The 13,667-nt window shown below is 43.1% G+C and overlaps 1 protein-coding gene and 1 long non-coding RNA gene across 2 annotated transcripts in view; one reads left to right on the top strand and one right to left on the bottom strand.

Moving 5' to 3' along the window:
- Positions 1-11,988: 11,988 nt before the first annotated feature.
- The window catches only part of LOC311035486 (scavenger receptor cysteine-rich domain-containing protein DMBT1-like), a 40,643-nt gene continuing 38,964 nt past the window's right edge, over positions 11,989-13,667 (bottom strand). Inside the window, exon 12 of the mRNA XM_084043725.1 lies at positions 11,989-12,920. Within this exon, the coding sequence (XP_083899851.1) occupies positions 12,910-12,920 (11 nt within the window). The 3' untranslated portion in view covers positions 11,989-12,909. The remainder of the gene's footprint in view (positions 12,921-13,667) is intronic.
- The window catches only part of LOC311035488, a 65,825-nt gene continuing 65,496 nt past the window's right edge, over positions 13,339-13,667 (top strand). The window contains exon 1 of the long non-coding RNA XR_014599722.1: positions 13,339-13,445. This is a non-coding gene — a long non-coding RNA (uncharacterized lncRNA). The remainder of the gene's footprint in view (positions 13,446-13,667) is intronic.

Below are 13,667 nucleotides of genomic sequence, written 5' to 3'. Positions count from 1 at the left end.
GGGGTTAAGGTTAGGTTTAGGCATAGTTGCAAAAATAGACACGTTTCTCAAAACAAGGCTGAATGATTCATTCAGTACACAAGACCGTTCAATAAACAAGACCGTAAAAGGACTTATTTAGGGTGTTCCTTTTAGGCAGGGTGTTTAACTGTTCTTCATTTTGTGAGATGAGACGGATGTAATGTACAAATCATGCGGATAGGGTGACCAGATGTCCCACATTTCCAGGACTTTTCTGGCGTCCCACAAATTGAGACCCTGTCCCACATTGTGACTGGCCCAGAGAGCCCCCAAAATGCCTATGTGGCGAATCACATGCCGCCCCGTCATGCGATTAGTCACATAGGCAATTTTTGAGGCATTTTGGTGCATTTTTAGGGCCCCTAAAGGCATTCTAGGGCATTTTGGTGCATTTATAAAGTCCTAAAGGGCATTTTAGGGCATTTCGATGCATTTTTAGGGCCCCAAAGGAAATTCTAGGCCATTTTGATGCATTTTAAGGGCCCCAAAGTGCATTTAAGGGCATTTTTGGAGCCAAATGCACATTTTAAGGCATTTTGATGCATTTGCAGGGCCCCAAAAGGCCCCAAACGGCCCCAATACTGAACGGCCCACCCGGGCATATGCTACAAATCCAATAAAGTAGCCTACACTAGTTGTCATACTCTGTATGTAGTTCCAAATGCAATTTCGGAGCAATAACATTTTCCTATTTTAAAGTATTTCTATTTATATGTATGGTCATGGTTATTGTGTAATTAAAAACAATGCTGTTTATTACCACACTACAGCACATCTGAATCTCGAGAACTTCAATTTGCACAAAATGCCTGACAGTAAAGGATCAGTAGATGAGAATTTTAATGATTTCTATAACTTTGGGCTAATATTAATTGATATGCCACACAATTGTGCCTATTATGGCACTAAATAGGCCTACTTGTTTTGGCCATATTAACATTTAATTTCAGCAAATAAAGATCTTCAGCAGGTCTCCGTGGCTACTGAAGTGACACAAAACAAACACTACCGTTTAAGGGTCACACGCTGCCATAGAGACACACGGGCGGAAACGGAAGGCCTACAAATTCACGCCCACTTTTGAGACAGCGCTGCTACTCGGGGTCCGTTAGAAAGATGAACTACAGCTCTCAATGCAATCTTTATGAGAGGCATTGTAAAATACCGTCATTTCATTGGTTAACTACTGAGGCTGTAGCGACTTTTTTGGTGTTCTAATAAAGTGTCCCATTTGTTTGATTTGTCCTTTTTAATGTCCCATATCTGTCATCTCGATATACTACCCACAATATACTATAATATACTCCATCAGTACGTCAAAACCGCTAGCATCGGAGATCTAGACTTTAAGTGGTCGCATGGTATATACGTCACGGACGCATCCCTTGAGGTTTTCAATACCCAGAAAACTGGTGAAAGTGGACGTTTTCAATATGTTTTGGTCATTATCTCTGGAACAGAAGGTCCAATCTTCTCAGTTCAAAGCTTGTTGGGTGCGTGACTTTGAGGACATTAAGCACGCAATGACACATTTTCGGGTTATTTGTTTTTTTTTAGGGGAGGCGAGATCTTAGTTGGGCAGGCGACCGCCTGTCCTGCCTCTACAGTGTGGGTACACCACTGGTCGGCGCTCGGAGCTCGTAAAGACAGTGATGTCACTGAAATGCGACAACTTGTCTGTCTGCCGTCTACCCTCTGCTGTGTTAACATTATGGGTAACTCGTTAAAGTGGCAAATTAAATGTGAAACAAATCAACTATTAAGAAAACAAGAACATATGTTTACAAAGACACTCCATACATTTGGAAACATGTTTTTATTTAAATCAATATCGTCTCCAGTTAATGCAGGATAATTTTAAAAGTGGCTAATTCTCATATCCTCTCATAGGGAATGCATTGAGAGCTGCAGTTCGTCGTTCTAACGGACCTCGAGTAGCGGCGCTATCTCAAAAGTGGGCGTGAATTTGTAGGCCTTCCGTTTCCGCCCGTGTGTCTCTATCTACTTAGTCTCGCGTCACCAGACAACTATTCCACAATCTCTGAATGCTATATAGAGTCTGGAACTCCACTTCCCGAAAGCTGCTTAACGGAAGCTACTCAGACCGGAAAAACATTCGACCAATCACGACGCGGTGCCCGCGGACCTGTAGTCCCAGTGGAAACAGAACCGAGGCGGAAGCATAGGGAGTCATAGGTAGATTCATGTTATTTGTGCGAGGATTGTTTATCATTATATTCATATATGTATCATATATGATACATATATATATTTGTATATATATTCATACATATATCATATTTATATTATTTAACACTTTTTGTTTTGATTCCAGTCGGACTCCTTTGCGCCATTGCACAATGCTAAAACGGAAGTGGGTAGGGGAGGGGTTTCCGCTTTCCCCTTAAGCATTTTTAGAGCTTCCGAGTCCCAGACTGTATGCCGGAAACATTTGTAAATTGTGGGAGGCAACAGTCTGGTGACGCGAGACTACTATCTACTGAGCCTTTTTGTATGTTCAGGCAGGATTTTACTGCGCATGTGCAATACCCCGGTACTACGCTGGGACACGCCCCTGTAATCCATCCTTCTTTTTTATTCTAGGTTCCTCCACGTTGACAACAACAACCTGTGTGTGAGCATTTGACGGGACCCGAGCAGCTCTGGCTCACAGACCCCATAAAATTACAACAGTGAACATTTACGCAGTGGATTTCACCCTAGACCATGAGGCATGACTCGCCTGAGCACTATGCTAGCCTCTATATTTATATATATTTTTAAAAACTCCATCTATGGCTAGCCTCCTAGCCTCCTAGCCTGCAGCTGCTGCTAGTCACGTGACAACACCACCACGCAGCAAGTAGTAACGGCTATATATCTATGGTAACGGCTGCAACCTTGGATGACAGGTCTGCAGATCCTGTGTCTGCAGGTCTGCAGACACAAGCCACCTCCCTACTCCTCCTAGTGGCAACAGTGTATAGGGAACATCCTCACATATTATACTTTTCAGTCCATGCCATAGACTGTATAAAATTAAAATTAAGTCCACCCTCATGATTTGTTTATGTATATTATACTTATCAGTCCATCCTTATGATTTGTAGATCGAATTACAACGCCAGTTCCTCTAATTACAACGCAGTTCCATCAGCATGATTTGTAGATCTATTTTTTTTAATGTTTATATACTTATATTATACTTAACAGTCCATCCTCATGATTTGTAGATCTAATTACAACGCCAGTTCCATCAGCATGATTTGTAGATCTAATTTTTATCCGTTATACTTTATGTTTATATACTTTTATTATACTTAACAGTCCATCCTCATGATTTGTAGATCTAATTACAACGCCAGTTCCATCAGCATGATTTGTAGATCTAATTTTAATCCGTTATACTTTATGTTTATATACTTATGTTATACTTAACAGTCCATCCTCATGATTTGTTTTATTTCTGAGCTGAAGTGTCTAAATGAAATTCAGTGTAACGATAGTTCATGTAGACACGGAAGGTAGAATGTTTATATACTTCATTCACTCTCCCCGGACTCCCCCCCCCCCCATTCGCTTATACAGTTGTACTCCTTTAAGGCAGTACGTTCAACCTCTTGGCATTCTCATTCGCTACAAGCCAACTCACTCACGCCCTTATACCCACAGTGCAACACTGGCGGGTCATTTAAGCAGCTTCTGCTCTGTTCATTCTAGATGCTTAGCTGTCATTGCAGGTTGTACAGCTGTAGGTTTCAAATTCCCTCCACCTCCCCGGCCTCCTCCCTGTGGCACTTAGTTCATATTGTTATAGGTTGATTCTGTGTATTGTACTGTGGTTCTATGGATTGTACTATGATTTGTGGTAGTTTAATTAGGCATTGAAGGTTCAATGTTTATGTAATACTGTATTTATGCTCTCCTCTGGGGGGTTTGTGATTGAAGATCTGTGTCATGTTTGCACATGGAATCTTTAATATCACAAGATCAGAGTCATACCGCCAAACTTGAATGCAATATCATTGCATATATGATAATGGTTAATAAATGGTAAATGGATAACTAATGGTCTGGTTATTTCTGAGCTGAAGTGTCTAAATGAACTAAATGTTACTTGAGTAAAAGCACAAAAGTATCGGCATCAAAATATTCTTTAAGTACCAAAAGTAAAAGTACCAAAATGTTTGAAAATAGCAGATCTACAAGCTCACAACGTGTCGTGATGTGACACGTTGTGAGCTTGTAGATCGGCTATTTTCAAATAGCCTAGGTATAAAATAGGGCTGTGGTAAATGTATGTTTTAAAATGTTTAATGATAATATCTTCAAAGTAACTAGTAACTAAAATGTTCAAATAATTGTAGTTGAGTGAAAGTACAATATTGATTGATTGATTGATTGATGTACTTTATTTAGTAAGATATGAGAACAACAGTACATGGAAGTACAAATTCACAATACAAGGTCTACTAAACTGGAAGACTCATTAAGCACTGAGCTTGTTTAAGATGAGATCCCCATGCACACAAATCATGATGAAATATATATGCCTCTGAGATGTAGTGGAGTAGAAGTAAAAGTATAGACAATTGGAAATGCTCCAGTAAAGTAAAAGTACCTCAAAATTGTACTTAAGAACAGTACTTGAGTAAATGTAAATGTAGTTACTTTAAACCACGTCAGTGAAAAAGAAACGCTGGGAACATCCCTATTTAGAAGCAACTTTACAGGGAAACAAGCCCAAAGCCCAAAGTAATAAGCAGACCTGGCAACACTGGCAGGCTAGGCTGTCAGCTATAAAGGATTAGCACAATAATGGGCACATCGGCTGACAGTGGCTGCGGTTACATGGACATCATGTATTCATTCAGAAAGAACTAATTCCGAATGAACTCATTCCGAATAGAGGAATCTGTTCCATTCACCTGTTTACATGCGAATATTATTTTGACATGCGCAAAGTGGTTCCCTCCTACGCCCGGGCATGGACCAGGGGCTGCCTGGCTCCACTACCCGGGATGGAGCTTCCCCTGGTGGGCATGGGAGGAGGCAATAGCCCCCTTGTGCCTCTGTTGGTCGGGGTAATTTCTCCATTCCGACATCTCGCCACCCGGACTAGTGGCTTCCGCGTGCGGTTAGGGTTAGGTATAGGGTTTGTTAACGTTGGAAAGGCGACATGCACCCCTGTTGGTCGTAGGCAGGCCGGGAAGCAAGGCACCGACCAAGGGCGTATGCTCATTGGGGCCGGGTGCAGTACGTTAGTCCGACAGCGCATTCCTCCGACAGCGCAGCGCTCCGACGTTTCCAATACTAAACCCGAACCAAACCCGCACCCTAACCCTAACCGCACGCGGATGCCACATAGTCGGAGAAAAGGTCTGTCGGATTAACGCATGCCTCCCATTGGGGCCAACGAGGCCATGGCCCGGTCTGTAAAACACTGCTCCCCCAGGGGAAAAAAACAAAAAATCAACATAACAACATTCAGATTCAGATGACTTTATTTATCCCCGGGGGGGCAATTCAGTTTCTATAGATCTCACCATGACAAGACATACGTAGAACAACAGTAAAAACACGAAACAGAGAACGCTCAGATTGATCGACCTAGTACATTGTACATTGTTCCTTGTGTTAAGACATTAGCATCCCCTCACCCTATTCTGTTGTAGCCAACCACAGAAAGTCGCCTTTGTTTTCAAATCGGGCTTATTTGCATTCGGCCGAATTGTTAATGGGATGCCAAACTGGCCATTAAAAACCGGTTTCCCCGTCAAACCGGTTCTCTTGCCAGGTAAACAGTATAAAGAGGGGTCAGAAATAGCTCCACATTTCATTATTGTTGTCAATGTTGTGACTTGTGACTAGTCTACTACTCTACACAACATGAAGAAGCCACCAACCAAAAAATGATTCGTCCAGAGCAGCAGGCTGTCACAGTGCGAGGCAGAGAGTTGTAGGACCCAAGCGCAGACAGTGAAGCGGCGACAGAACGATTCAGATGCAGGGGGGTTTATTAACTAAACAGGGAATACAAGGCAACACTAGGTAACAGACAGAACACTGTAACAACATTAATGAACCAACACAGACTGGAAACAGAGGGGTATATAAATAGACAGGGACTAGGCACAGGTGAGAACAAAGGACAATTAACACATGATTGGCTGTAACAGAACAAGACAGAGGTAAACTACAATTGCATAGACTGTGGGTACATCCACACATGAGCGTATGCTGACGGCAAACGCTACGCTAGCCCCGTACACACCCATGTTAAGTTAGAAACCGGAAGTTCCGGTCCGGTTTTTCCTATAACATGGGACTGGACGGGACTTCCGACTTCCGGGCGTCAAGTTGTCACTCATGTGTGGAAGCACCCATACTGGTGAGACAAGACAGGAAGCAAACAACTAGGGCAGACAGGAAACACCACGACAACACTACAAAATGAGGAAAAAAACAAGGAGAACAGGGAACAAGTGGTCAAACAGTGGCCAAAAGGGTCCAATACCATATAAGGTCAGACAAGGGCTAAATACCGGGCGTCCCATAACTGGAATGGGGGGGGGGGGGGTCGGGGAGCGGGCCAAAACCTCCGGGGGTGGGGAGGGGGACCGGACGGGGGGGAGCCCTCTGCGCGCGTCGGCGCAGAGGGCGCAGGCAGGGCAGGATGGAGCTGAGCGCATCTGAATCGCTCTGTCTCCGCTCACTGTCTGCGCTTGGGTCCTACACCTCCCTACCTCGCACCGTGACACATGCTACTACACTTCGCCGCCAGCTCCAGCAAGACGCCAGCAAAGGACAGCAGCAGTGCCAGGACACCAGCGCTCATCCCCGTGCCAGCGGTGACGACTGCCCCACCAGCGGCTGCTGCTGGCCACAACCAGGGGCCAGTGGGGCCACAACCAGCAGCCACCACAACGCCAGACCCGCCACCACCAGCAACCATCGCCGCGGCCAGCAGCACCATACCAGTGCGCCCCTGCTCCCTGGATTCCAGCGGCGCAGTTGCGTCAACAGACCTCTCTGCTATCGACGATTCAGCAACTCAACCCAAACGAAGCCGCTTTGCACTGCAGTGCACTGTATTTGATTTGTTAACTTACACATACATTGATTATACTTGCATATTGTGTTTTATTCACGTTTCTCTCTCTTGCATTAACGCTGCAAATTTGCGATGGTAATTCTCAATAGACTGTCACTGATCAGCCATCGTTGCGCGAGGGGGGGGGGGGGGGGGGGTTAAGAATCTGGCCCGGTCAACGTTAGAACACACCAAACGCTACTGGCACCGACTCCTGGTCAGGCAGCGTTGTATGCGGACTGCGTTTCGTTGTTATCGCCGTTTTAATGTGAAAGTAGTAGATCTACAAGTTCAGACCAGTTTCTTTTTTTGTATTGGTACCAGCCACGATAAAACTTAGGCTAGCCTACAGTAGGCTATACTACTTGTCACATTTCTCATGTAGGTACGATGACGTCATCGCGCATTCGCACATGGTCATTATAGTAATAGATAATAATACATAAACACCGGACCGCTCATGGTCATTATAATAATAAATGGAGAGAGAGAGAGAGCAACACTTACAGTCTTATGAAACAAGGCAAGCTCATTTATGGCAAAAGTACAAAAGTATTGGCATCAAAATATACTTGAAGTATAAATTATAGGCTACTATACTTAAGGCTACTCATTATGCCGAATGTCACATTTTTTATAAATAATAATGTTATTATGGTTTATGTCCAGCTGTGTTTACCAGCTGTCTAAATGCCCACAGCCTATGAAGTGGTGTTCTGATGACACCTGGTGGCTTTATAGGGCAACAACAGCCTACAAGTTGTTACAATCTCATGAGACTGGAGCAGCTTTCTTGCCTTCAACTTCTGACCGTTACAAAGTTGGTGTAGTTTATGCAGAATAACTTAATTTATGATATGTCCTAGTAAGAGTTATTATGACAGCATTACACATAGAAAATGACTGTCAGAAATGTGTCATAATGAATTCTTAGAGCATTTGTTTATTATTGTCATCATATTGTTTATTGGACTAGTGGTCCTCCAACATGTGTCCTCACTGCTTGAATAGGCTCTATGCACAGCAGCCATATTATCACTTCCTTCACAGGTGTTACCAATGATACTAATGATGGCTCTGTTCCATTTAGTGTACCACAGTGGTTTCCACGACCCCCATAACTCTGAGAGCGTACAAATGGAACCAAATGTTGGTTCCATTTGTACACTCTCAGAGTTACACACTTGTAAGGGGCCATTTGGAAGCCCATGAGGGTCCCTGGACCCCAACTGTAGACCCACTGGTGTAACAGAGTGTTTCCAGTGAGCCAACATGCACAATATCAGCACCCTGACTCTGTTTGACCAGAATGGAACAGAGCCTTCATTAGTATCATTGGTAACACCTGTGAATGTCTTCACAATATGGCTGCTGTGAATAGAGCCTATTGACCCTGATTCTACAAATACTGATTAGGAAAAGCTTAATCTGTATTGTATATCTAGTCAACACTACCTACCTAACTGTACAGTGGTTTTGTTGTGTACTCTGAAATTATAGAACAAATCAACACTTGGATACAGTCTGTTCCAGCACTGCTTTTATACACACATGGTTTGTAGGTCAGTAGTTCTCAAAATGGGGTCCGGGGACCCCCTGGGGTCCTTGAGGGGGTTCCAGGGGGTCCCCAGCAAAATGAGTTAATATAATATCCAAATCAATGTAATCACTTTAACCTTGTAAATTGACTATTTAAAAAGAATGGATATCTTGTATGGTGGTCTTGGCACAAAATCGAGGGTCTGCGGCAAAACACATTAATTGGGGTCCTTGACACAAAAAAGCTTGAGAAACACTGTTATCAACTGGAATTGTTTGTGTTCAAGGGGTTTTATGTGCTTCCAGCTAAGATGTTAAAACTTGTTCCATGGTAAATACTAGTGATGAGCGGGTTTTTTCATGACCCGCCCCGCCCCGCCCCGCGACGGAACCCAACCCGCCTCAACCCGCCCCGCGAACCCATATATAAATCTATGTTTTAAGCATATTTTTGATTATTGCGATAATCAAAAATACAAGAATAACTGTAAAAGTAATTCTTTCTTTTACTCAGTATTTATCAAAACCCAACAGTACAAAAAAAAAACACACCCTGTGTGAAGGAAGCGGTGCCTTTGGGGCGGGGCTTCACTCATTTCAGTTCGTCCCTATTGGTGGTTTTAGTCCATGTACAAAATTTGTACTCCCTAGCATGCTGTCAACTTGAGTTATGGCTGTTTAAAGGCCAGCCAATGGGAAGACAGAGGGGGCGGGGCTTCAGCAATTCATGCTCGTCCCTATTGGTGGTCTAAGTCCACATACCAAATTTGGACTTGGTGGCATGCTGGAAACTGGAGTTATAGCTGTTTAAAATCCCGTGCTCATCCCCTGCTCATACGCTGGGAGTCCCTGGACCGCTCTTTGATAACCAGTGGCACGTGTGGCCAATGAGAGGAGAGATGGCATAGGCAATCTCCAAGTCCGTGTGTGTGTGTGTGTGTGTGTGTGTGTGTGTGTGTGTGTGTGTGTGCGTGTGTTTGTATGTGTTGCTTCGTTGCCGTGCTCATCCCGTGCTCATCCGGACGGACGGACGGACGGACAACCAGTGGCACGTGTGGCCAAGGAGAGGAGAGATGGCATAGGCAATCTCCAAGGCCGTGTGTGTGTGTGTGTGCGTGTGTTTGTATGTGTTGCTTCTTTGCCGTGCTCATCCCGTGCTCATCCGGACGGACGGACGGACGGACGGATGGACATACGGACAAAGTCAAGTGTAGAGCGGTTGGCACCGCTAAAAACAGAAGACTGCAGATACAACATTCAAGATGTGTATTCCTTAGATCTCACATACAGGCACGAGTGTAAAATGATTTGGTTTCGGCTTCTTGACATTGTAGCAACAATAATTATTAAAAAAAAGAGTAGCAAAAGATTATTAGCAAAAGAAGATTTAGCAAGATAAAAAAATTACTTAAACTATAAAATAATCAACACACTCTGAGGTGACTTAGTAAGGCGCTGTGCGCATTTTACACAATAACAGCAATTTCTGCTTACCTTATCTTATCTGAACCCCAACCCTATGTTTGTATGTCATGTGATGTAACAAAGAATACATTTCATAGTGATAAGTACAGTGAATCCTGTATATCATAATAACACAAACTGTTGCACAACAATGTAAACAGTGAACATGGACTTTAAGTGTTGCTCATTAAATGAGTCAAACAGGTAAACATTCCTGGAGGAAAAACTGTTCTGAGATCAGATCTCATCACAACCTGTATTTCACTGTGTTCTATTAGCATCCGTTCTGTGTCGATATAGGACCAAAAAATAACTGGATACATGTGATGACGTTGGAGGGTCCGTTTTGACACTGTCAGAGTTCAATAGGCTCTATGCACAGCAGCCATTTTGGAGAGAAATTGGGCCTCTTCTTACTTCCTTCACAGGTGTTACCAATGATACTAATGAAGGTTCTGTTCCATTCTGGTCAAACAGAGTCAGGTTGCTGATATTGTGCATGTTGGCTCACTGGAAACATTCTGCTACACCAGTGGGTCTCAAAGTGTGGTCCAGGGACCCTCATGGTTCCTTGAGGGGGTTCCAAATGGCCCCTTAAAAAGGTGTTTAACACCTACTCTCTCTAGGTCGTCCTCAGACGAGCCCTCCATCGTTGCTTCCAGTCATCCCGATTCTCCATACATCTACCCATTTGGTTCCAATTGTACACTCTCAGAGTTATGGGGGTTCTTAAAATTAAAAGGTTTGAGAACCACTGTGCTACGTGAAATGGAACAGAGCCTTCATTAGTATCATTGGTAAAACCTGTGAAGGAAGTAAGGAAGACGCTGTACTGTGCACAATGCAGAGCGCATGACATGTGTGGCCTAATCCAGTCACGTGAATTAATGCAACTTTTCCATTAGAAATATTAGAAACTGTTACTTTGCAAACAGTACTAGCTCATATATTACTTATAACAAGTAGAACATGTATCATTTTTGAGTAAACTATCACTTTAAGTTATATATTGATATATTGATAATTATTTCTGAGAATGTTTTACATTCACAGAGCGTTGCTCCTTTATGCCAAAGCCCACCTTGAAATGATATGGAACATTAGAATATACACACTCACACCACTACACCACTGTAACATTTAGCCAATAGACGTCATTATATACAGAATAACAACTCATACATTCATCTATACTGTAGATTGTCTCTTGTCTCAAAGTCTTATCAATTAGAGATCTAAGCTAGCTGCTCTCTGCTCAGGTCTGATGAGTGAATGGACCAAATCAAGTGGTATATAATATACCTTTTTTTGATTGATGCTAGTTATACTATGCAGATTCATGTTGGTTACTTGTTCACATGCTATTGTTATTTAGATTAGTTTTGCCTGGGGACCCCCTGGGGGTCCTGACCCCTAGTTTGAGAACCACTGCTCTACAGAAAGGATCAGAGTCAGCTCTTTTTCCTGAGGAGGCTCATGGTCCTTTTAATATGTGCAGTGAAATGCTGCACATGTTTTTTTAATCAGCATCCTCTTTTATGCTGCAGTCTGCTGGGGAGGCAGAGTGCTAGACAAGGATGCTAAGAGGCTGGATAAGCCACTGGACTCACTGGGAACTGTATTGCAGTGGTGGAAAGTACATTTATTCTGTAACTATTCTGTACTGTACTTATGTAAAATGTTTTGGTATTTTTTACTTTACTGGAGTACTTCCAATTCTCAATAATTTTACTTCTACTCCACTACATCTTAAAGGCAAATGTTGTACTTTTGTACTCTTACTCAAGTACATTTTGAATTCCAGACTTTTACTTGTAACAGAGTATTTCTACATTGCATTATTGATACTTTAACTTAAGTTTAAAAAAAAATAGTATACTTTTTCCACCACTGATGCTAGAGGCTGGATAAGCCACTGGACTCACTGGGGAGGGACTGCCTGGAAGAAGATGCAGGTCATCGTGGATGATGTCATAGGCATCCACTTCACAACATCCTGGCAGGACAGAGAAGGCCGACTTATCTCTCTGCACTAGTGTTGGGACGATAATCGTTATTATCTTTTATCGTGATTTAAAAAACGCTCACAATAATCGTATCGCAGAGATTTTAATTTATCGTTAAATTGTCCTCCGCTTTTGTTGAGCTACAAATTCAGTACCACTTAAATCCTCTATACTTGATAAAACGGACCCGTAAAGAACACATTGGTACCCATAACTTGCGTATCGGTCGATACCGAGTACCGATCCGATACCAGAGTGTACAGTAATTTACACAAATCTAGGTGGTTCTCAAAGTGAGGTCCAGGGACCATCTGGGTTCCTTGAGGGGGTTCCAAATGGACCCTTACAGGTCTGTAACTCTGAGAGTGAACAAATGGAGCCAAATTGACCTGTACATTTGTACACTCTCAGACTTATGGGGGTCCTTTTAAATTAAAAAGGTTTGAGAACCACTGATCTAGGAATAAAAAAATGAAATCAAATAGATACCGTAAAACAGTAGTGCAACATCACCTGAAGCATTCAAAATGTCTTCATGTGATAAATGGTATCGGAATGGCATAGACTGCCATACTCACTGATACCGATACCAGCATTTTAGGCAGTGTATCGGCAGCTTTTCCGATACTGGTATCGGTATCGGAACAACTCTAGTGAAAATGTGGTCAAATGTAAAACGCTTGGAGGGATGACCATCCCTTGGGAACCCTGCTCTCTCTGTCATCAACAGGTCTCACTCTCTCTCTCTGTTCAGATCCATCCGGTCTCTCTGTCATCAGCAGGTTGTCACTGAGTGCCTGTGAATAGAGGTAGAACACAATGTAAGCTGCTGTTCATCTAATGTGTTTCTTTGGAGGGGAAAATATTATATGAAGTGAACGAAGCTCAAACAGAATTGTGACTGCCACCACATATCTCTGAATAGGCTCTATGCACAGCAGCCATATTATCACTTCCTTCACAGGTGTTACTAATGAAACGAATGAAGGCTCTGTTCCATTTAGTGTAGCACAGTGGTTTCCACGACCTGCATAACTCTGAGAGTGTACAAATTGAACCAAATGGACCCTTACGGGTCCATTTGGTTCCATTTGTACACTCTCAGAGTTACACACCTGTAAGGGGCTATTTGGAAGCCCATGAGGGTCCCCTGGACCCCAACTGTAGACCCACTGGTGTAGCAGAGTGTCTCCAGTGGGCCAACGTGCACAATATCAGCACCCTGACTCTGTTTGACCAGAATGGAATAGAGCCTTCAATAGTATCATTGGTAACACCTGTGAATGTCTTCATAATATGGCTGCTGTGAATAGAGCCTATTTGTGCTTTCCTAATTTTTCATGCTCGTCTTCTCAACTTGAATATTGTCGTAGAGGGATTGTGGTTCCTAGAATGTGTACTATCTCCATGACTCTGGAGATAGTACACACGTCGCTTGCACTGCTGTAGTCCGCTAGACCAGTGGTTCTAAACCTTTTTCATGTCAAGGACCCCCAAATTGACACTTATTAGGGGTGCATTTCGCCTTTCCGACATGTCGCCTT

This window comes from Gymnoscopelus microlampas (assembly GCF_963454915.1).
Source record: "Gymnoscopelus microlampas genome assembly, chromosome: 19".
Taxonomy (NCBI): Eukaryota; Metazoa; Chordata; class Actinopteri; order Myctophiformes; family Myctophidae; genus Gymnoscopelus; species Gymnoscopelus microlampas.
Note: the sequence above shows the minus strand (reverse complement) of the source record. Positions and strands in the feature narration are given on the sequence as shown.